At 37.6% G+C, this 20,120-nt stretch overlaps 2 protein-coding genes across 3 annotated transcripts in view; one reads left to right on the forward strand and one right to left on the reverse strand.

The window, feature by feature from the left end:
* The window catches only part of grin3bb (glutamate receptor, ionotropic, N-methyl-D-aspartate 3Bb), a 71,259-nt gene extending 64,319 nt beyond the window's left edge, over positions 1-6,940 (forward strand). Inside the window, exons 7-9 of the mRNA XM_026274762.1 lie at positions 3,741-3,905; positions 4,826-4,893; positions 5,756-6,940. Coding sequence (XP_026130547.1) covers positions 3,741-3,905; positions 4,826-4,893; positions 5,756-6,257 — 735 coding nt within the window. The 3' untranslated portion in view covers positions 6,258-6,940. The remainder of the gene's footprint in view (positions 1-3,740; positions 3,906-4,825; positions 4,894-5,755) is intronic.
* A 1,232-nt stretch (positions 6,941-8,172) lies between these two features.
* LOC113110654 (membralin-like) lies at positions 8,173-19,288 on the reverse strand. Of its 2 annotated transcripts, none has more exons than XM_026274782.1 (11): positions 18,195-19,288; positions 16,894-17,187; positions 15,741-15,849; positions 14,556-14,666; positions 12,380-12,502; positions 12,201-12,301; positions 11,641-11,698; positions 11,409-11,492; positions 11,133-11,265; positions 10,569-10,668; positions 8,173-10,485 (listed from the first exon to the last, which is right to left on the reverse strand). In XM_026274782.1, exons 1-11 carry the CDS (start codon positions 18,402-18,404, stop codon positions 9,814-9,816), a joined length of 1,995 nt encoding a protein of 664 aa, XP_026130567.1. In that variant the 5' UTR covers positions 18,405-19,288; the 3' UTR covers positions 8,173-9,813. The 2 variants fall into 2 exon arrangements, with proteins under 2 accessions (XP_026130567.1, XP_026130566.1); XM_026274781.1 differs by having other exon boundaries at positions 15,687-15,849; positions 18,195-18,404.
* Between the last annotated feature and the right edge of the window lie 832 nt (positions 19,289-20,120).

Raw genomic sequence — 20,120 nt, forward strand, 5'->3', positions numbered from 1 at the left:
TGATACAGCAAGTAAATAATGCAAAATTAATAAGTAAATTTTTTTCTTTTATAACTGTACATTATCCCACTTATTAGACAGTTAATTATCAAATAAATAAAGTAATTTGAATTAAATATTTATGTTCAGCCAAATGAATCAGAAATGTAAAACTTTTTTTTTTTTTTTATCTTATTAGGAAATGGACAAAAATTTAGATGACATCATCTTGCACTCATGGTCGTGTCCTAATTTTATACAATCAGATGCTGTGTAGAAAATCATTCAACACATACACTGGATAAGAACATCCCGATTAAACCTCCCAGATCCATCAAAAAGTACAAGTTCAAGATCTACCAAAACCAGTAAAGGCATTTTTTTTTTTTGCAAAGTCTAATAAAAGAAAATAAACTAGCTGCTACCCAAGGTGATTTTTACCTACTAGCCTGTTACTCAGTTCGTCATATTTTGCAGACCAAATAGGTCCAATAGAGTAAAATACATTTTATCATTGAACCAAAGTCACATAACCGGTCACCATTTACATAAATTATTAGTGATTTAAAACATTATCATCCAACGTAATGGCAGATAGGCTTTCCAACTAATGTCAATCAATATTTACATAGTATAATAGCAATAAATAGCAATAAATGTATCAATTTCCCACACGTCCTGCATTGTCCTGCAAAATCACATCTGCAACAGAGCAATAAGCAGTTGGTCACCCTAATTTCACGGGGTCCTTCTTAAAGTGCAGACATAAAATCTTTGTGCCAATCAATTAAACCAAATCTCCAGCCTGTCATCTACTTCCAAATCACATTTTTCTTTAATTAATTACTGGCTGTTTTATCCAATCAAACAAAGCTCCTGAGATCTCAGCAGTGACACCATCCTGTCATTCTTCATATGAAACCACCAATAGAGAGCTCAAATGTTTATCAGCTCCACAGAGCCCTTTTAAGTCTGACAGGCTGATATGAATAAGTGATGTTTGCTTTAGAGGGGCTTCAGTTCTTACACATTGATTTGGCTCAGTACCTTCACTAACTCATCTGGTGTCATTATCTCCGGTGCTGACAGAGGTGTGCGTTAGATCTGCTCGAAACCTCAGAAGATTCCGGAGTAAATGACACTTTTGGAGCGTGCTGACGGCTGACATCCAGAACGGCCAAACTATCCCTCTCTCCTTAGACACTGATTTCTCTGTGCTCCCCAACACTTTAAAGGGGTCACATGATGTCATTTAAATTTTTCCTTTCTCTTTGAGAGTGTTACAAGCTCTTGGTCCTTAAAAAATGTCAGTTAAGTTGCAAAGACTACAGTCTCAAATCCAAAGAGATACTCTTTATGAAAGTTAAGAGTCAACCACTCCTACCTAAAACGGCTTGGACTGTTTCCTGTGAGAGTAGCCTACAATGCCGGTGTCTGTTTCTATAAAGTGGGGCAATTCCAACTTTGCAAGGACAGTCTGGAACTACTGACACACAGTCTGTAAGTACGTTTTCATATTTAAAGGATTTGCCACTGATGATTCAAACGCAAGTTTTGAGCAGTGTAGAGTAGCGCTTGTTGTTTGTCATTCCTCTGATCACAATTGCAGAGATGGTTTTATGTTTAAGCAGCGCGATACACTACGCAACACGTAAAAAGACAGTACAAGTTATTATAATTAGTAATTATGTCCCCACTGTATGCGACAAATGCCTCATTTGTATTGGATTTAATTAGTTTTGTCTTGTCATGCTGGGACTCGCATCACAGTATGTTAAGGGGCGTAACATTTCCGTCACACGCTGGATGCATTCGTCCAATCACAACGCACTGGATAGCTGGCTAAACAGAGCAAACCTCGCTTTTCAGACCAATGCGCTTTGTAAAACATGTTTTAAGACGTGTTTCAGAAAGGCTGGTCATAGAGGAGAAACAATAATGTACATTATGTGGAAAATAATGTGTTTTTTGAACCTTAAACCACAAAAACACGTTGCATTACACCAAATACACAAAATAATGTTCTTTTTAGCAACATCATATGAGCCCTCTAAGCTTGGAGTAGCAGAGCGTGTTTTTTTCCATCTCTAATTTCAGGGGGGAAATTACCATTGCCTGAGCAGAAAAGATTATTCCTCATTTCCATTTCAAATCTCGGCGCTCTTGTGGCATCAGAGCCTCACAGAAGGACGAAGCATTGTGAGCTGGTTAAAACCTACACAAGATACACTCGGTTTTGAATCGATCCGACAACTGAACATGTCTGAGACAAAGCTAATAGGATGTGTTATTTCCCAGAATGCCGCTTGGCAGTACACAGCGGCCTTACAAAGATTTACAGGATTGGATTCATGCTTGTGGATCAGTAAAATACACAGTGAACCTGGCTTCATCTGCTCTCTCAATGGTTTTGAGCACACAAGGTACCCGAAAAAGAGTCTCAACTGTGCATCAGTTGAGAAGTTTCTTCGCCAAGATACAGGCCTCGTGCCCTGCGGTCTAAACACACAGATGAAAGAGTTTGATGTTTATTCATGTCTTTTTTTTTCTTTTTTCCGTTTTCTGGAGTCACTGTTTCTGTTAAGAGATTCTCAGGTCATCATCTGCACCAAACAACTGTGCAAAACTAGTGACTGTTTTCAGAAGGTTTCCACAAACACTCCCCCTTTTTCTATTGGTTTGCAAACATATAGCTCCGCCCCAAACTCAATCTATTGGCTGAGCTACTGTTGCTATGTCAAACTGCTTAGAAAATACAAACAACAGAGTCTTTTCAGGCTGACACTTTTCAGGTTAATAAACCTTCAAATGGTTCACGTAAAGTCGACTCTGCATTTATAGAAAATTATTTTAAAGAACCCAGGAATTCAAAATGCTATTCATCAAGAATCCATCATGGTTTCTACAAAAGTCATTTAGCAATGCATCTGTTTTCAACATCTTTAATAATAGAAATGTGTCTTGAGCAGCAAATCAGCATATTAGAATGATTAACAGTGCTGACAATTCAGCTTTACATCACATGAATAAATTACCTTTTACAATATGTTCAAATAGTTATTTTAAGTTGTAATAATATTCCTCAATATTACAGGTATTTTTTCTGTATTTTGATCAAATAAATGCAGCATATATATATATGCTTTTCTACATCTAAAATCATCCAATATATACACATTTTATTATTTAAAATGTGTTAAAATTTTAACGTTGGATTACATTTTTTTTATTACATTTTGAGCAGATTTAATATTTCATTCAAAGTTTCTTCATGTCATGTCCTGTCTCTAATGTTGCATGCAAAAAAAGGTCACACACTTTAACTTCGTACCTTTAACTTTCAACATTTTCTTAACAGTCAACTTTATCTTATAATGCAGTGTGAAACACTTTCAAAAACCTATAGATTTATGATTTAAAAAAAAAACACCATTATTAGGCTATGTAGAGCTCTTTGATCTGATTCATTTTTTTTGAGTCTGTGGTTTAGTACTAACTATCTAAAGGTACATACAGTCCTCTAATATTGATGTGGCTCCTGCTTCGCTTTTAATAATTAAATTTTTAATGTCAATTAGTTCAAGTTGGTAGGAATCCTTCTCCATCAAAGACTCACCGGGAAGGCTTTGGGCTTCTCTGGGGCTGATCTGATGTCAGTCAGCAGTATTGTAGTGCCCTCCTGTGTACAAACACCACATCGCACTGCTTCGGTCCTTCTCACTGCAGTCTCATCTCTTCTGGATTTGCTCTCTCTCCTCCAGACGCTGCAGATGGGCATTCGTCACTTCTCAGGGCTGTTTGTGTTGCTGTGTGTGGGTGTGACCGGGGCCTTACTCACTCTGGCAGGAGAACATGCCTTCTATCGCCTGGTTCTGCCACACATCCGCCGCAAACAGAAGTTCAAATACTGGCTTCACACCAGTCAGGTGAGCCATGCATCACTCACCCATCTGACTTTGTTTCTCCTATTTAACACAATTGGGGATGTTTCGTAGTATGTCCTGTTTATAGTGAAAGCGAATGGTGATCAGGTCTTGTCAGATTGAAAAGTTGTTATATTTTCGTACACACACAAACACTTAACCTTATTTTCTTTTATTTCAGTTTTAGTCAGTTTTGGAATTCATATGAATCTTATTTATTTTAATTAAATAATAAAATATCAATTAAATTTGTAGATTTGGTTTAATACATAATTATTTGTTTAAATAATTATTTGACAATGATTGCATCTTAGGTAATAAGTTGAAAGTACGATCAGAAGTTAACCTAGTCTTTATTAAGTTTTCATTTAGCCAGCTGATGTACTTTGAGGTTAATCGATAAAATGTAAATTTAAAAAACAAATAAGAGTATTGTTGTTTTAAAAAATAAAAACTACCAAAAAATGAATACTAAAAAACACTAAAGAACAACAACAACGAATACTAAAAACTAAAAATCATATAAATAATATATTACATGAAAAAATAATGAACGTTTGAAAAATGTCAAACTTTATGAGGGTAGATAGCCATAACTATTTGTTTAAATGATCAAAAAATACTTTTGAGCTGTCACCAAGTTTATTATTCTATCAGAAAGTTTCCTTTCTTCTTTCCACTGATTACTAAGATTAAGAACGGCACAGTTGTGTTATTCACGGGCTGAGGCTTCGACTCTGTAAATGAGCTGTGCTTGATCTCTCCGGCTCTTTCTCTGAGGGCTTGTGGAGAGATTACTGCCAAGCCGAGTCAGTAATTGCCATCTCTGGAATATTGATTTTTAAAATCAAAAGCTTGATGTCAATCTCTCTCATTCATCCCTTGATGAGATAAATCCTTTTTTCTTTTCTTTTCTTTTGCAGAAAATCCACAGAGCACTGAACATGACTTATGAGGATGTGAAACGGCAGCGGGCGAACACAGAGAAAAGGTTTTGACTGTTTTATTAATCTATTTTTCATTTTAACAGCAACTTATGGCATCTTACTTCATTTTGAATGTCAAAAATGCACTTGGGTTTAAATGATATTTCAGTGTTTTACTCAGAATGCTGATGTTATTATAGCAAGAAGAGGATCTTGTTATGATAGTGGAGCTCTTTTAATGGTTACAGTTCACCCCCAAAATAAATATTATTATATCATTTATGAATATTTAGAATTCTTTTCATGTTTTTATTATTCATTTTAATTTGTTTTACAATTTTTGCTTTAATCATTTAATATTGGTTTTAATTATATTTAGCTTTTATTTTTATTTCAGTTTTAATAATTCAATTGAAACCTGTTTTAAATCATTTTCAATGCAACATTGCTACTTTAAGTTTGCTATCTAATATTTGTATTTTATTTTAATTAGCTTTATTTCAATCAACATAAATGTTTCTTAATATGATACTATTATATTCATTAACATTTTGTTTAATTTTTATTTTCATATTGCAAGTTTTTATTTTACTTTTTAAAGTTTCGGTAATTTAATATTTTTGTTTAGCATTTATTTTTATTTCCTTTTTAGTCATAGTTACTTACTAGTTGAATTATTTTCCAAGACAACAATTCTACTTTTACTAAGTTTTTCATCTAATATATATATTTTATTTCCGCTTTATTTCAGTTAATGATTTTTATTATTAATGCTGCTGCTGCTTTTGTTATTACAGAAAGCTGAAGTTGTAAGGTTATGTAGCCAGGGCCGTCTTTTGGGGGGTGCAACTGGTGCAGTCACAGATTTTCATTTTTGGGTGATCTATCCCTTTAACAAAATCACTTGTCTTGTCTCTGTCTTCCTAGTTGTAACATCCAGAAAGCTCAGCCACATCCACCACCTCCACCTGCTCCCCTCGGATCCTTCGCCAGATGGAACAACGAGAGCACCAAAGTGGCGCAGGAGCCCAAAGACAACAAGAGGGTGCATTTCAACCTGGAGACCCTCAACACGCGCCGTCTCTTGCCCCGGGTCATTTCGGAGGGGGGTCAGGCTAGCTCCGGGGCTGGGAGTTTACTGGCGAGAGTGTGTGAAAATGGAGGGCCCGTTCAGCAGCCCACCTCTTCCTCAGTAAGATCCTCAAGCCCCTCCAGAGAGAGCGAGCTGGAGGAGCTCCAGGCCAAGATCGAGGAAATCCGCGAGCATTTGAAAGCTGCTCTGGCTCGTAGGGCGGAGCTTCAGACTACACTGGCCAAAGAACGAGCAGCTGCCGTCATCGCCCCGGTGACCACCGCAGCAGCTCCGCCCACAGTCACAGCCACCATATGCCCCGCCCTCACCAAAGAGCCAGCCGATTTGAAAAGGTGATGCTCACAATCTCTGAAGTGAACACGGTACACATGACAATGGACATGTTTTTCTATCTTTCTCCTCCCCAAAAAATCTCCCTGGACTCTTTTAAAATCATCACGCTAAGGCAACATTGATTCTTGGAACGGTTTTGCTAATAATAATGCTAATAGGGTCTCATGTGGCTTATTTTCAAAAGCCCCGCTGTGAAAGTAGGAGCTACCTGGATTTGGACATTTGCATCTGAAACAGTTGAAAGCACCAAGCAAGTCCATGCTTTCTTCTCACAGCTTTGTTTATTTATGGAGCTTTCTCTCTGGCCGGCTGTTGTTTTCTTGGTGGATATGGATCGGAATAAACCCCTGTTGCACCTGAGGCCTTGTCATGGAGTCAAAGGTAGAACGAAGCATTGACTTTGCTGCTTTGGCAACGATTTTATTGCTTGGTTGTGTCTGATCTCATAACTTCTACTGTTATTGACCTTTCTTCCCTCCCTAGTCATGTGGATATATGAATGGCCAGGTTGCCTGTTTGAATTAAGTTTGATGTTGAATAAATAAATGTGATCTTGTCATAAATTTGTAATCTTACTTGAAAACTTTCAGCTCAGAGTTACCTGGACAGTACTTTATATGGATTACTATTATATACTATTACAATTATCATCTTAGCACAGTCAACTTCTAGTTGATGCTTCAGTCATTTAAAGCTGCAGCAGGTAACTTTTGTAAAAATGTATTTTTTACATATTTGTTAAACCTGTCATTATGTCCTGACAGTAGAATATGAGACAGAAAATCTGTGAAAAAAAATCAAGCTCCTCTGACACCTCCCTATTGCCATTTGCAGAAATTCATCCGCTCCCGGTAAGAAACAACCAATCAGAGCTGCGGTCCGTAACTTTGTTTATGTGTTCAAAATTTACAAAATGTATATAATAAGCGAGTACACCATGAATCCATTTTCCAAACCGTGTTTTTAGCTTGTCCTGAATCACTAGGGTGCACCTATAATAAGTATTTATATTCGGACTATTTTAGATTGCTTCGGGGATACCGCGGCGGAGTAACCCAGTACCTTTGTGATTCTTCATAGACATAAACAGAGAGAAGTAGTTCCGGCTACAATGTTCTTCCGCAAGACGCAAGCAGTTCTGTTTATTAACCGCTAGAGCATCAAAAGTTACCTACCGCAGCTTTAAGTGATGGTTATAGATTATGATATTATTTACGCTTGCAAATATGATGCTGGCAAACATTGATGATATTCACTTTAAGCAGATGTTGACAGCAATGCTTTCTAATGATGGTGAATTTTTCCCCCACAGTAAATTCCCAGTATTCAACACAAACTCATAACACCCATCTCATGACTTTTTATATGTGAAATTTTAGCATTACACTGCAGTCTTTTAACCTGTTAAGAAGGTGCTTTCCATTAGTGGGTTACATGTTAAATATCTAATTATATATATATATATATATATATATATATATATATATATATATATATTAACATCACACAAATGAGGTGATTGTTGCAATTTTGTCCTATATTCAAAATTTAGTCGTAAATGTGTATCAATATGCGTTAACTTAAATATTACACTACTACCCTCTCACCAAATAATTTTTTTTATTGAATATAATGGTGTTAAAAAAATAGAGTACATTTTAACACTTCTGGCAGTGTACCCTATATCTCATGAGAAGTGAATCAAACTGAGGACTTCCAATGTTTCGTGTTGATAAGCACACGTCACACATTAACGCACATGCTCAAACCCAGAGTTCACAAAGTTTATAGTGAGTGTTTATCTGATCTAAACCAGGTTTGATTTGTTTGGTTTTGTCAACTCTAGACCTACTTTTGAAACAGTTACAACTTTGTGTGAAAGGCCACCGGAAGTTGAAAGAACCACAAACAAAACAAATAGTTCTAAGTGGAAATTAATTTCATCTCTTTATGCAAACATTACAGTTAAATACATTTGAATGACAGGATCACAGAACTGAGATTTTCTGTCAAGACATCCTACACAATGCATCTAAACACTACAATCATCTGTTTCCTCAGACAATGGCAAATAGGCACCGAAAAAAATTAAGAATATTGAGAAACTGATCATAAAACCACAAATCACTCTTTCAGACCTATTATCCTTTATGGATGGGAGCCTTACAAAATATTGCACAATTTGAAAAAAAAAAAATAATCCAGAGCCTGGCTTTTACTTGCCATATTGTTGCATAGCCTTTAAATGACCATCCCCATCCACAGTCATGTGTCACAACAGACAACAGTTTCCTTTGTTTGTTCTCTTAGTTTGCGGTGCATTTAGTGAAGTTTTTACAAATGGTAATAAAGATCATTCAAGCCTCTGATCTTCCCAAGTAAAACATATGGAGAAACCTCTATAAAAGCAAAATATGAACAACAGACTTTTGGATCAGTGACTTTAGCTGATGGGCTGCAATGCTGTGAAATGAGCACAGTCTGACTTTCACTGCTTACGGCTGTTCCCAAATCTTTCTGTTAAAGCAACTACATGTTCATTCTTGCCTCGGTTGCCATTCTCTCTACTGGCTTTGAAGCCTCTGGTAAGGCTATCGACCCCAATGTACTTGGCCAAAGACGGAAATACAAGGTTGATGATGCTTCAGTTTAAGAAGCATAAGGCAATAATATATACACCATCTCTCTCAAAGCCAGACTTGACCTGAAGAAAAACCAAAGACTCACTGAAGAGTCTGTGCAGAAGACAACATCTCTGTATAAACTAACCACAGAACAAATGTCTCTTGATGAGGTTTACAAAGCCATGAGAATCATGTGGAAGGAGGACTTATTCGGAGTACAATGTTGCTTTGACGTCCACTTCAACTACATCAAAGCACTCTGACCACCATTGATTCTGACCGCATTGGATTCAGGAGTCAAGCTGCTCCACACCTAGGACCACACCATATCTGAATGCAACGGCAGGTCGAACATTTTGGTGGCCTGCTGTAGTGAACATGGTAGTAGAGGTCAAAACAGTTTTAACATGACTCAATTAATTTTCACCGCTTCAAGTAGGCAGCATTAAATGTTATACCATTAAAGGAATGGAAAGAAAGCCAAAAAAATCCTTGCACGAGATGTGCAAAGTGTGACTTGTATTCAGATTCAATGCAAGACTGCTGCCTGTGCAGCCCACTGATACCTGCAACTCCAAAATCAGGAGAAACAAAAGTACCATTATTGAGCGATACATCACGTTTTAAACTGAATAGTCCCTGTATTAAATGCTTCAATCATTAAAAAAAAGAAAATCACATATAAAGACTTCAAATGATCACACCCTCACACATGGCATCATTTGGACTATTCAATACGAATTTACTCTTAAGAACATGACTAGATGGCGGACGTCGGCTTCAGCACGCTTCATGTTCACGTCGGAGGTTTCCAGGATGTAATTACATAAAGCTTCATCACAGCTTCTCCTCTTGATGCCTTCTGGAATAATTTACAGAGAGGGGTGATGACTGTAGAGCATGGATTCATTCATTCAGAATGGGGTCTGTGCAACTCAAGCCGGGGTAGAGTGGGAGTCTGAGCTTTTGCTATTGGTCTCCGTCTTGTCATCCCAGTCCGTGGCGCCTTTAAGCGTTTCTGCAACTCTGCAGTCTGTGTGTGAAGTCACTGGCGAGGAAGTTTCGGATTCCATCTGTCCTCCTCCACCACCAGGGGGACCCAGACCCTGAGCGCAACTCTGTCCCGCAGGAGCAGTGGCTGCACTAATATTTACAACTTGGTTCTCTCCTGCAGTGTTCGAAGCATGCAGCTCTGTTACCCCTGAACCAGAGGACGCCGGTTCCTCGATCCTTACCGGCTCCAAAAGAGAGTCGACCAAGTGTGGAACTGACAGGACGTCTGGGCCAATGCCAATCTCGGCCATCCAGTCGAGGTCGGAGTTTGATGGTTCGCTGGGCAGACCGGTATTTACCACCAAGCCATTGTGAGCTTCGAGGAGAGGTTGGTCGGGAGCAGCTTGCAGGTCCTGGCCGTTAGTGTTCGCATCAGCGGCTGCATTAGCCTGGACGGCGGGCGCAGCACTGCTAGTGTTATTGTTGAGATTGTCCTGCAATGCAGTCTGGTTTCCTTGACCCACCTGCTGATTTTGAAGCAGCATTTCCTGGATCCGGATCTGCTGCAGGATGGCGGGAAGCTCGTAGTGGTGGAAAAAATAGATCATTGAGTGCTGCACAAGACAAAAATGAAAAAGCTTATGAGCTAGGGCAATTCTATACTGGCTACACTGAAAAAAAAGCTGAAATAAGATACCTGAATAAAGAGCCAGGAGGTGACCAGAGCAAGACTGCTGTACTGGCCGTTAAATCGGTAATGATACGCATAGAAGGCAAAGTGATACAGATAAAAGAATCTGGAAAACAGCACAAGAGATCTTTTAGATGCAGTATGTGATGTTAACCACCAAAACAATCTAATGAGCTGCCCGTTGTGTCCATTCCCTACACAGAGCTCACTTTGGCCATGTTTACATGCACAACTTTTGTTTCAATCTAAATTCATTCTAAATGATGAATCTGAATGTATTGTTTACATGAAGAGATTGGGTTAATGTGTGTGTTTATTTTTAATGTGTATAATAACTCAGAACATGTGCAAACTACACAAGTTTCCCACTGTTTGAACATAATAACCATTCTCCTACACTACATTCACCAGACAAATATCACTTCTGGGAACTCAACATTGATTCCAGTAGAAGGTGATACTAGAAAATTATTTATTGAAAATTATATGATTTTCAAAGTCAATGTAAATCAGCAGAGGAGTCTGGTAAGAGATTCGAGCCATTGACATTTACCTGTGCTGATAACATACCTGAGCCAGTGGCGCTTGCTCGTATTGGTGTGACAGCAGATGGCATCATATTGGTCTGCCAACCAAACAATGAGGATGATGTAGAAGGCAGTGGTTGTGTCATTGAAAAACTCAGACATGATGGCCTCCATCCCTGCAGACAGGATCAAAAACAGGGTATTTAATCAAATGACATTTTAATAAGAAATTTCTTATGTTATATATGAAGTCAAGAAAATTATAGTTGATGGATGAATGAGAACATCTCTCCAAACCCCAGCAGTGAGCTGTACCTACCCACAAGAGCCAGGATGACAGTGAGGAGAGGGGCGGCAGGGAAGGCAATTGTCATATTCATCTCCAACATCTGGAGAAGGTCCACTGAGAAAAATCGAACAGCAGAGATAGTCTTAGAAACTATTTTAAACAATAGTCTTAAAATAATAGACTGTATTACAGACTTGATCATGGAACATAATGATAAATGTTTCTTCACCGATGAAGACCAAAGAGAATGATGGGAACTTACCTATAAAAACAAAAATCTGGTGGTGCGAGTACCGCAACAGCATGGACACGGATAGAGTCTGAGAGAGAAAATAAAAGTGTCTGAGTTTCCATTTGATTCAGCAAGGAATAGTTCAAATATTATAGTTCTCCCATCTTTTCCAAATTAGTTTATTTATTTTTTTTTTTATTCAACTCCTGGTCACAGCTGTTAACACCTCACGGAAGGGGAAGATCCTCAGTAAATGATGACTTAAATTTCAGTCCATTTCATACCTAAATCTATCATATGACTTAGAAGATTCAGAATTTAGTGCATAGGAAGCATTAAGAATACTTTCAGCTGATTTTAAACTTTTTTTTTTTGCTTGAAAACTCTAGGCACATTCACAAAAAACGTAAAAGTTTTACCATCCGTTCCATTTATAAAACTCATGGGAATAACTAAATGATCAATTTACATTTCTGGGTAAACTAATAACCTAAATGCTCAAACTGAACTAATGTGATGACATCACATATAATCCAATCACTAACAAGCAACTGTTGAGTAAGGGATGCTACGGTAGAGAAAGTACTTACAAAGATAACCATGATTACAAAGGCTGCTAGGTAGGAGGTACGAGCCATCCACATACTGACAAATCGGTAGTGTTCTCCAGAAACCACGTTCCTCAGAAACCCTAAAAAAAAAAAAAAAAAAGAAATAGTTACGGCATCCCCAAGGAAACGGCATTCTTAAAAGGGAACGTCTAATTTACCTTTGTTTTCCTCGTTCTCTGCTAAAGCCTTCACACTGGACATCAGGATATCATCATAACCCAGACATTCATCCAGGAGGAAGCGACTGAAACCATCTCCAAAGCACTGATCCTTCATGGGGTCTGCAGACAGGCGGAGAGAGACTAAGTGCAACTTTATGCTTTCCATTTTAAAAAAATGTAAGTTTATTGGCCTTGTAGGAAGAGCTCACCCCCGAATTAAAAATTGAACACGCTCTCATTTCATTCAAAATCTGAATTACCTTCTTATAGACCTCCAAAATAATTGTTAATTGATTTTATATTTTTTATTTATTATTATTAATTTTAATTGTATAATTATTAGGGGTGGTTAATCTGTATGATTTCCCGATTCGATTCGATTACGATTATTGAAGTCCCGATTCGATTACAGTCGATTTTCGATTATTAACGATTCTCGATTAACGATTATTGATTTTCCATTTCACAACAGTAAGTAGTAAACAAACTGTGTAAATCATTACTAATAAATGGTAGAAACAAACCGAATGCATGTAGTGGTTGGGATTTTCAGTTTACTACATGCAGCAGGCACTCTGATTCCATGTATGGGGCACATATATATTATTCATATGACACACAAACACAAGTAGACGAGACCTTTTTAGTTCAAAATCTATGCCCCCGTGTCACATCGCCTCTGCTTCTGCTATGAGCAGCGCGGACAGATCTGCCTCGCGCACGCGCCGAGTGTGCACGGCTCGGACTACTCTCCACCTTACCTCCTAACTGTCCTATGAATACTTCGACCTTGTCTAACATACCCAGAGGCATTAGACAAAGTCTCCACTACAATACTGTCACCGCGATTGCGGAGAGGTGCGGTCAGAAGACAAATATACAGGTCTAGCGCGGAAAAAATCTCCCGCCTCGTCCCCGCAACAATAAAACGCCTGCTAATTTCGCGATGAACACTCCGACCCCTGCAAACATTGTTCACACCTTGACATTTGGCAAAGGACCATTTACATTGGGCAAAGGATTCACCATTTGTGCTTGGTGTACTTTCACTTTCAATATCTCCGTCATCTTCTGAATACAGATATTCCCCTTCAGAATCAGTGTCCACTAATAGAAGTCCCAACACTTCATTGCGGGTTTATTGAAGCTTTATTGATGCCATTAGATAATAATAAAAATAATAATGATAATAATAATAATCTAATGCCAATACTCGCTAACGTTGACAATATTGGTCAGATAAAATGGCTCACTCTCACACAAGCTCCGCTTTTTTTCACACTGATTCAATGCGCTCTCGAAGATTTTGTTAAGGAGCATTACGTTTTTTTGAGTCAGAGATGAAGTATTACATGTCTGCTATCTGGTGCAGGGGAGATCGCTTGAAATTTGACACACTATTTGACAAAATCGGCCGTTTTATTCAGTGCCGCATCTTGTCGAGTGAACTCGACCATGGCGCCAAGAGGGTTAGAGCTCCTGCCATGAAAACCCAAATAAATCCACACGCTTGCTTTGAGCCCAGATGGAGCTGGGTGGATCGGTTGGTTGCTCGCTCCTGTTTTTTCCATTTTACACACCTGTTCTGGCTGCTTGCTAACTGGAACAGGGCGCGTTCGTGACGTTCAACTCTCGGTATAATTTTTTTTACAAAATAAAATAATGAAAAAAATAATCGATTTTTGAAAATTTAATAATCGATTCATACTCGTCCATAACATACTCGCGATTAATCGATAGTCGATTTTTTTCACCACCCCTAATAATTATTAATTTAATTTTATGAGAATTACAGCACTTTCACATAAGCACAAATCAAGAGAATGTAAACTGGCCTGGTATACTAAATGTATCCATTTACTCTGATTGGGGTCTTTAAATGTTTGATATCAGGCAAGCCCAAACATGAAAGCTTGTATAGGGCTTGTTACCAATGCAATGTAACACAACCGCCAAATTAAAAATGAGTCTGTTTATTATACAAAGGCATAGATTATATAAGGTGACTGAAACAGCATGAAGATCAGTAAACACTGAAAATTTTTATTTTGGGGTAATAATTCCCAAGAATATTACAATATAACAATATATTACAATAATAGAAGAATATTCGATTCTTTTGTGGGTTTTGCCAGGTTTTCTGTTGATATTCTTGAGAGTGTGATGTACTCACCCAGGGTCACCACCATGACAGGGATGTTGAGTCGCTGCCGTGTGGCCTGGGACAGCCGTAGGAAACCATATTCCAAAGAATATTCAACAATATACTCTTCTTGGGGCCACACTGCACATAAACAAACACCCGATAAACGCTGACAACTTTATTGAATTTAGAAATTCTACTGTTTTTTTAAAATTCTGTTATTTCACAACAATGGTACTATAACGTTTTTCTGTATTAATAATAAAAATAAACTATGTTGTCATTGATTTTTCTTTTTATTCAATATTCAAAAGAAAGTGTTTATAATATGTACTTTTAAAAGATCCTTCCTTCAGGGTTTGAAGCTTTAATTTGGGGGACTGACCCCCCGAAACCGTCCTGCTCATTGTACACATTTTAAATAACTCATTTGCATCCAGATGTCAGGTTTGGAAACTGTTAATCTGTATCTTAACCAGTGGTTCTCAATTCCAGTCCTCGCGACCCCCTGCTCTGCACATGTTGTATGTTTCTTTTATGTCTTCAGACGCTTGTTCTATTTTAACGTAAGTGCCCTGCGAAGTGGACATCACAGGCTACTCCACCATGATTCCAGTTCGAAGTGAACGTATAAGTTCATTGGAGACGTGAATTTATATTGTATTTATTTAGAGATATACGTCGTCACACTTGTCAATGCGCAGCGCGAATCGGTGAATGAATGTTCCGAAGTGAGGTAAACTTCAACAGATTTCCCCTGCTCAGGGAGTAGGGAACACAGTTCACGCACAACGAGCTGATTATCTGAATCAGGTATGTTTAAAAGAGAGACATGCAAAATATGCAGAGCTGGGGGCGGGAGGACTGGAATTGAGAACCACTGATCTAAATTAACAAATGACAGTATACGGGACCCTCTGACATCTTATCTTACAAAAGACCATTGTGATCGTTTCTGAAGCCATGTGACTCGCGCAGCACATGTGGCCTCTGGGAAGGGTAAGGGAATAATGTGGGAACAGAAAGGAAATCTGAGCAGGGGGCGAGAAGTGAGAAGGGCGGCACCTGATGGAGGGACGAGAGGGAATGAAGTCACACAGGAGGAAGAGGAGGAGGAGAGAACCAGATGGCTACGGAGTGGGGCATATTTGAGATGTTTACCTGCTCGAGTTAGCATCTCAATCTCGGAGACAGTCTCCCTCAGCGGCTGCATACCTTTAGAGGGGGCCTGGCTGAAGGACAGATCCTGGGATTCATTCAGGCTGGAGCCAGGAACACCACCACTCATCGACGGATTCAGACGGGGCTCGATGTCCAGCTCAAACTGTATGTGTGAGAAAGAGACAAAGGGCAGAATCTGTCAGAACGATCTGGACAACAAGGGCCATTTTAGTGGGAGAAATCCATCTATTAATAATATATCATTATTAACTGACAACCAGGATCTTCCAAAAAAGTATGCTATTTATACAAGTAGCTCCCACAGACACACACACAAAAAAAACATCAAAAACAAAAAATATAAAAAAGACAATACAAACAGTAGAAGCACCAGAAGCACATTCAACTTGTATGAGGACCAGATGGAAGTTATACGTAATTCTACTATAGAATATTATGTATTTTATATGCTTAATAATAAAAAAATAAAAAAATAATAACATAAATATCCATCTTCTTAGTAGTAGCTACAGTATCTAATATTATATTATTAGACCTAAAACAATTACAATATTTCAATTAACAAATATTGAATTTAGAAATTAATATTGATTTACTCTTCTGATACATATTCAAACATTGACATATGCATTCATTCTATATCGAACAATAGTATTCATTTAAAATAGTATTATTAATAATTATAACAAGTGACTTATTTTTATTAGTGGTAATAGTTACAGTACATTACATAAATTAATACAATTACAATTATTTAAATAAACAAATATTAGAAATTATAATATTGATTTACTGTTGGGCAATTGCATCCCACCCAACTATTTTCACATGAATTCTATAAGATTTTATAGAAAACAGCTGAAAGGAGCACACACACACAAAAATAACAAAATAAAATAAAAAAATTTATGCATTTCTTTTCTATAAAAAAATCTATGGCAAGTTAAAAAGAACTTTATAAAAGCACCATAAATCCATGTGTGAGGACCAGTTTTAGATGGTAATTTATTATGGACAATAAATTAACAATAACAAATGTAAGAATTTAATTTTGATTTGATATGTTAACAGCATATATGTTTGGGACAACAGGAGACTGGATAATTAAATAATAATTCACAATTTTTTTAATTAATGATGAATGGCTCCCTATCCTTGTTTTCCTGTAGCTGTGTAACAAACTCACCTGTACTGTGCTGTTGTCAAACATCTCCATGGTCATCTCTTCCTCCTCTTCAGGGTCTGTGGGCACCACTGGCTGTCTGGTTTCACTTCCGTCCTCTGCTTCCTTCATGAGGCCCTGGATTCCCTCCGTCTCGGAGAACTGCAGAAAGATGGGTGCACGGCTGGAGTTGCGCTGGATCTCCACACGCAGGATGCCGTCGCGGGGCCATTTCTCCCGCACATGCTCCAGGCAGTTGATTGGAGAGCGCGAGAAGGCAATGTGGATGTAGGCCAGGATGAAGAGCATAAACAACGCCTGCCAGTCGAATGACATGAAATTAAGGGGAATTAAAAAGGTGTACAAAAACTACAGAACAGGAAACAATTAAGCATTAATCATTGCACTCGCATAACAATAATTCCTCTTTTTTATATCAATAAATCAAAATACTGAAACTTGCACTGAAATTGATATCATCTGAATCATTACAGACTTTTTTCATGATACCATGTTTTTTTTTTTTTGCTAGACATAGGATGAGATTGACTTAATTAATTAATGCTAATTGAGTATATTGCAGACATAAATGCATTTTTTTAATGATTTCTAATATGTCACAAATGTTAACATTTTCATCAAAAACGAATGGATTTTTTTAAAAATAATAAAATAAATTATACATTCTGTATATAAACAAACCTGTGTCCAACAAAAGTGTTATTATAGTTAACTCAAACATTCAAAAAAATAAAAGGTAACTGAAATAAAGCAAAACTTATCTAAAAAAATAAAAAAAATAAAAAATGCAGTTCAGTTGCAAAGGCAAAATGTCTTAGTTTTACTTGACGTACTAAAATAAATACAACTAAAGCTGAAATACAAAATGATTAAAAATACAAATAAATGAAAATTACTCAAAGACAGTGGTTAGATAATGTCACATTTTCTACTAACAGACAATAAATAAATAATATTTCCTATAACTTATGTAGCGGTTCCATAGCTTTATAATTTGTATGAGATGTTGCAGCAGTAATAAACCAATTAAGTTCAGTAAAATGAAACCAGATACTCCACTGATTTTGACTTAAGCGAAAGTAGCAAACAGGATAAAGCTAACAGGTAAGACCTAAAGCCATAGGTTAGTTGGCATATAAATGATACTGATAAACAGCATCCATCCTGATGTTTAGGGAGCAGGGCATTCTGCATGCTAACAGGTGAGGGAAGATAAACATTCAAAACTCAGCATGTGTAGGGCTTCTGGGAAGGATCACTACGGTTTAAATGTACAATATACATTAAAAGAGGTCAAAGTTCACCTTTAACAAGACGAGGAACTCGAATATTCGTCTGAAGGATGGTGGGAAGAGTCTGGCGTACGTGACTGCCATTTTAAAGAACAAGGCGTGGAAGAGTCGGTCTCGCACGTTGATCAAAGGATTCTGGTTCATCGCGGGGTTCCGGATCCGGTTCGGCCCGCCGTTATTGTTCAGTGGGACGTTGTTCACATTGCCTTGGTTGTCAGACATGGTTGGTCGTTGTTCAGTATCTTGATAAGGAGAAAGCCCAGCTGTGAGGTCAAGCAGACAGCAAAGTGCGCAGATCCAGATGAGCGGGCCAGTTACACAACATCAGCACATGCAGATGATGATCCTGCTTCTCCAAATCTGGACTGAGCTTCAGATATCGCAACTAAAACACCACGAGAGATGCTGAATTGTGTAAGGATGTTGGTGGGCAAGGTATCTTCCACTCCTACCATGCCATAATCTAGCGAGCTAGCAAACTTCTAAATCTTTAGAGCATCGAACACAGCTGATAATCGTGTAGTTTATCTACTGTAAGACGAGAGAAGCATCTCAGGCTGTTGAAATATGTTTTAGAGTAAATACGTCCTGCAGATGTGACTCAGGCCTCCTGCATACACTGTCACTCCAATCAAACTAGCCAAACTTGCTAACTTGCGCACTTATTGCTACAAACACCAGCTGAATGCATAATATTCACTCAGGTTTGGAAACGGAATATCGCTCAGACGTAGTAAACTGAGTGCTTAAAAATAAAGAACCCTGGAATATCACGCAAGCACGTCTTGCTAGCAGTGGTGAGCTAACAAGTTAACCGAGTTTCCTCTGAGGAACCCGTATGTTCAGGTTGCGTTTAAACAAACACCTCTTCTTATTACGCTGACAATATTCGATTAAATAAGGCCTCGACTACTTGAAGATATCTTGCCAGGATCATCCGATTGCGGCGACTGCAACCTGTCGTACAGACCATCTGTTTACACAACCATTTTCTGGAGCGGAGCTGACTTGGGAGTAGCAGCAAAGAAGCTTTTAATGAGGGAAGCTTTACCACTATGGTCTCACTTCCGCGGTTAGTCACGTGACATTGAGTCACGTGATTTTTAACCAAGCAAAAAAATTAACGGTTCCCCACCCTGTTTGATATGAACCCTAACGAGGAACTTTTACAATTTGTATTTTTTTTCCTGTCATTTATTTGAATCACAGTAATATTTTAACTTAAATTCAGTATTAAAATATAGCTCATTGTTTATAAGTTATTGTTAAACTGGTCGTCACGTTTCTAAAGAGAGGAAGGGCTAGCCAGTACAAGGCGCATTTTACTCGGTGGAAGTACCATTTCTAACATTAAACTAGCAGAGCGCCCGGTTGTGGTGGGATGATCATAAATAAAAACTTAATTTCAATATACAACAAATAAATGGAAATTAACAAAACATTTAAAATGAAATAAAGCATTGCAAAAAAAATTCACTTTGTACAATAAGAAAAATGTATTTATTATTATTTTTCTTGGAGACATGAGCTAACGTTACTTGTTATTAGAGTTTATTATATTTTGAAATGTTCAAAATCAGATTACAGTTCCTTTTAATGGATTATAATATGATTACATATTATTCACACAACAGCAGTAAATGATTCATAACTTCTTGATTAGCTCAAATTCTTCTTTTAAATTCTCCCTTATAAAAATCCTGTGTCCAACCATTTAGCTTTGACTATATTCATAAATACTAGGCAAATTAATTTGCAACCATGCTTCTAAATTTGAAAGGAAAGCATGTCTCAAGCAATAAGACCATGCATGAAACAAATAATCATGCAAGTTAATAAATACTGTATGCATGTAGTTTTATAACTATTATTCCTATAATCAATATGGCACGTTTAATAGTACGTTTGAAACAAGTTAGATAAAAAGTCATCTAAAAA

This window comes from Carassius auratus, chromosome 11, assembly GCF_003368295.1.
Source record: "Carassius auratus strain Wakin chromosome 11, ASM336829v1, whole genome shotgun sequence".
NCBI lineage: Eukaryota > Metazoa > Chordata > Actinopteri > Cypriniformes > Cyprinidae > Carassius > Carassius auratus.

What these genes read in the sequence shown, in the direction of transcription:
- LOC113110654 (XM_026274781.1), bottom strand. Translation starts at nt 18,404, where the DNA reads ATGTCTGACAACCAAGGCAATGTGAACAACGTCCCACTGAACAATAAC. An exon ending in CCAGATTTTTGTTTTTATAG is followed by an intron (nt 11,493 to 11,640) that starts GTAAGTTCCCAT and finishes GATTTTTCTCAG; the next exon opens with TGGACCTTCTCCAGATGTTG. An exon ending in CCTCCTGGCTCTTTATTCAG is followed by an intron (nt 10,486 to 10,568) that starts GTATCTTATTTC and finishes TGTCTTGTGCAG; the next exon opens with CACTCAATGATCTATTTTTT.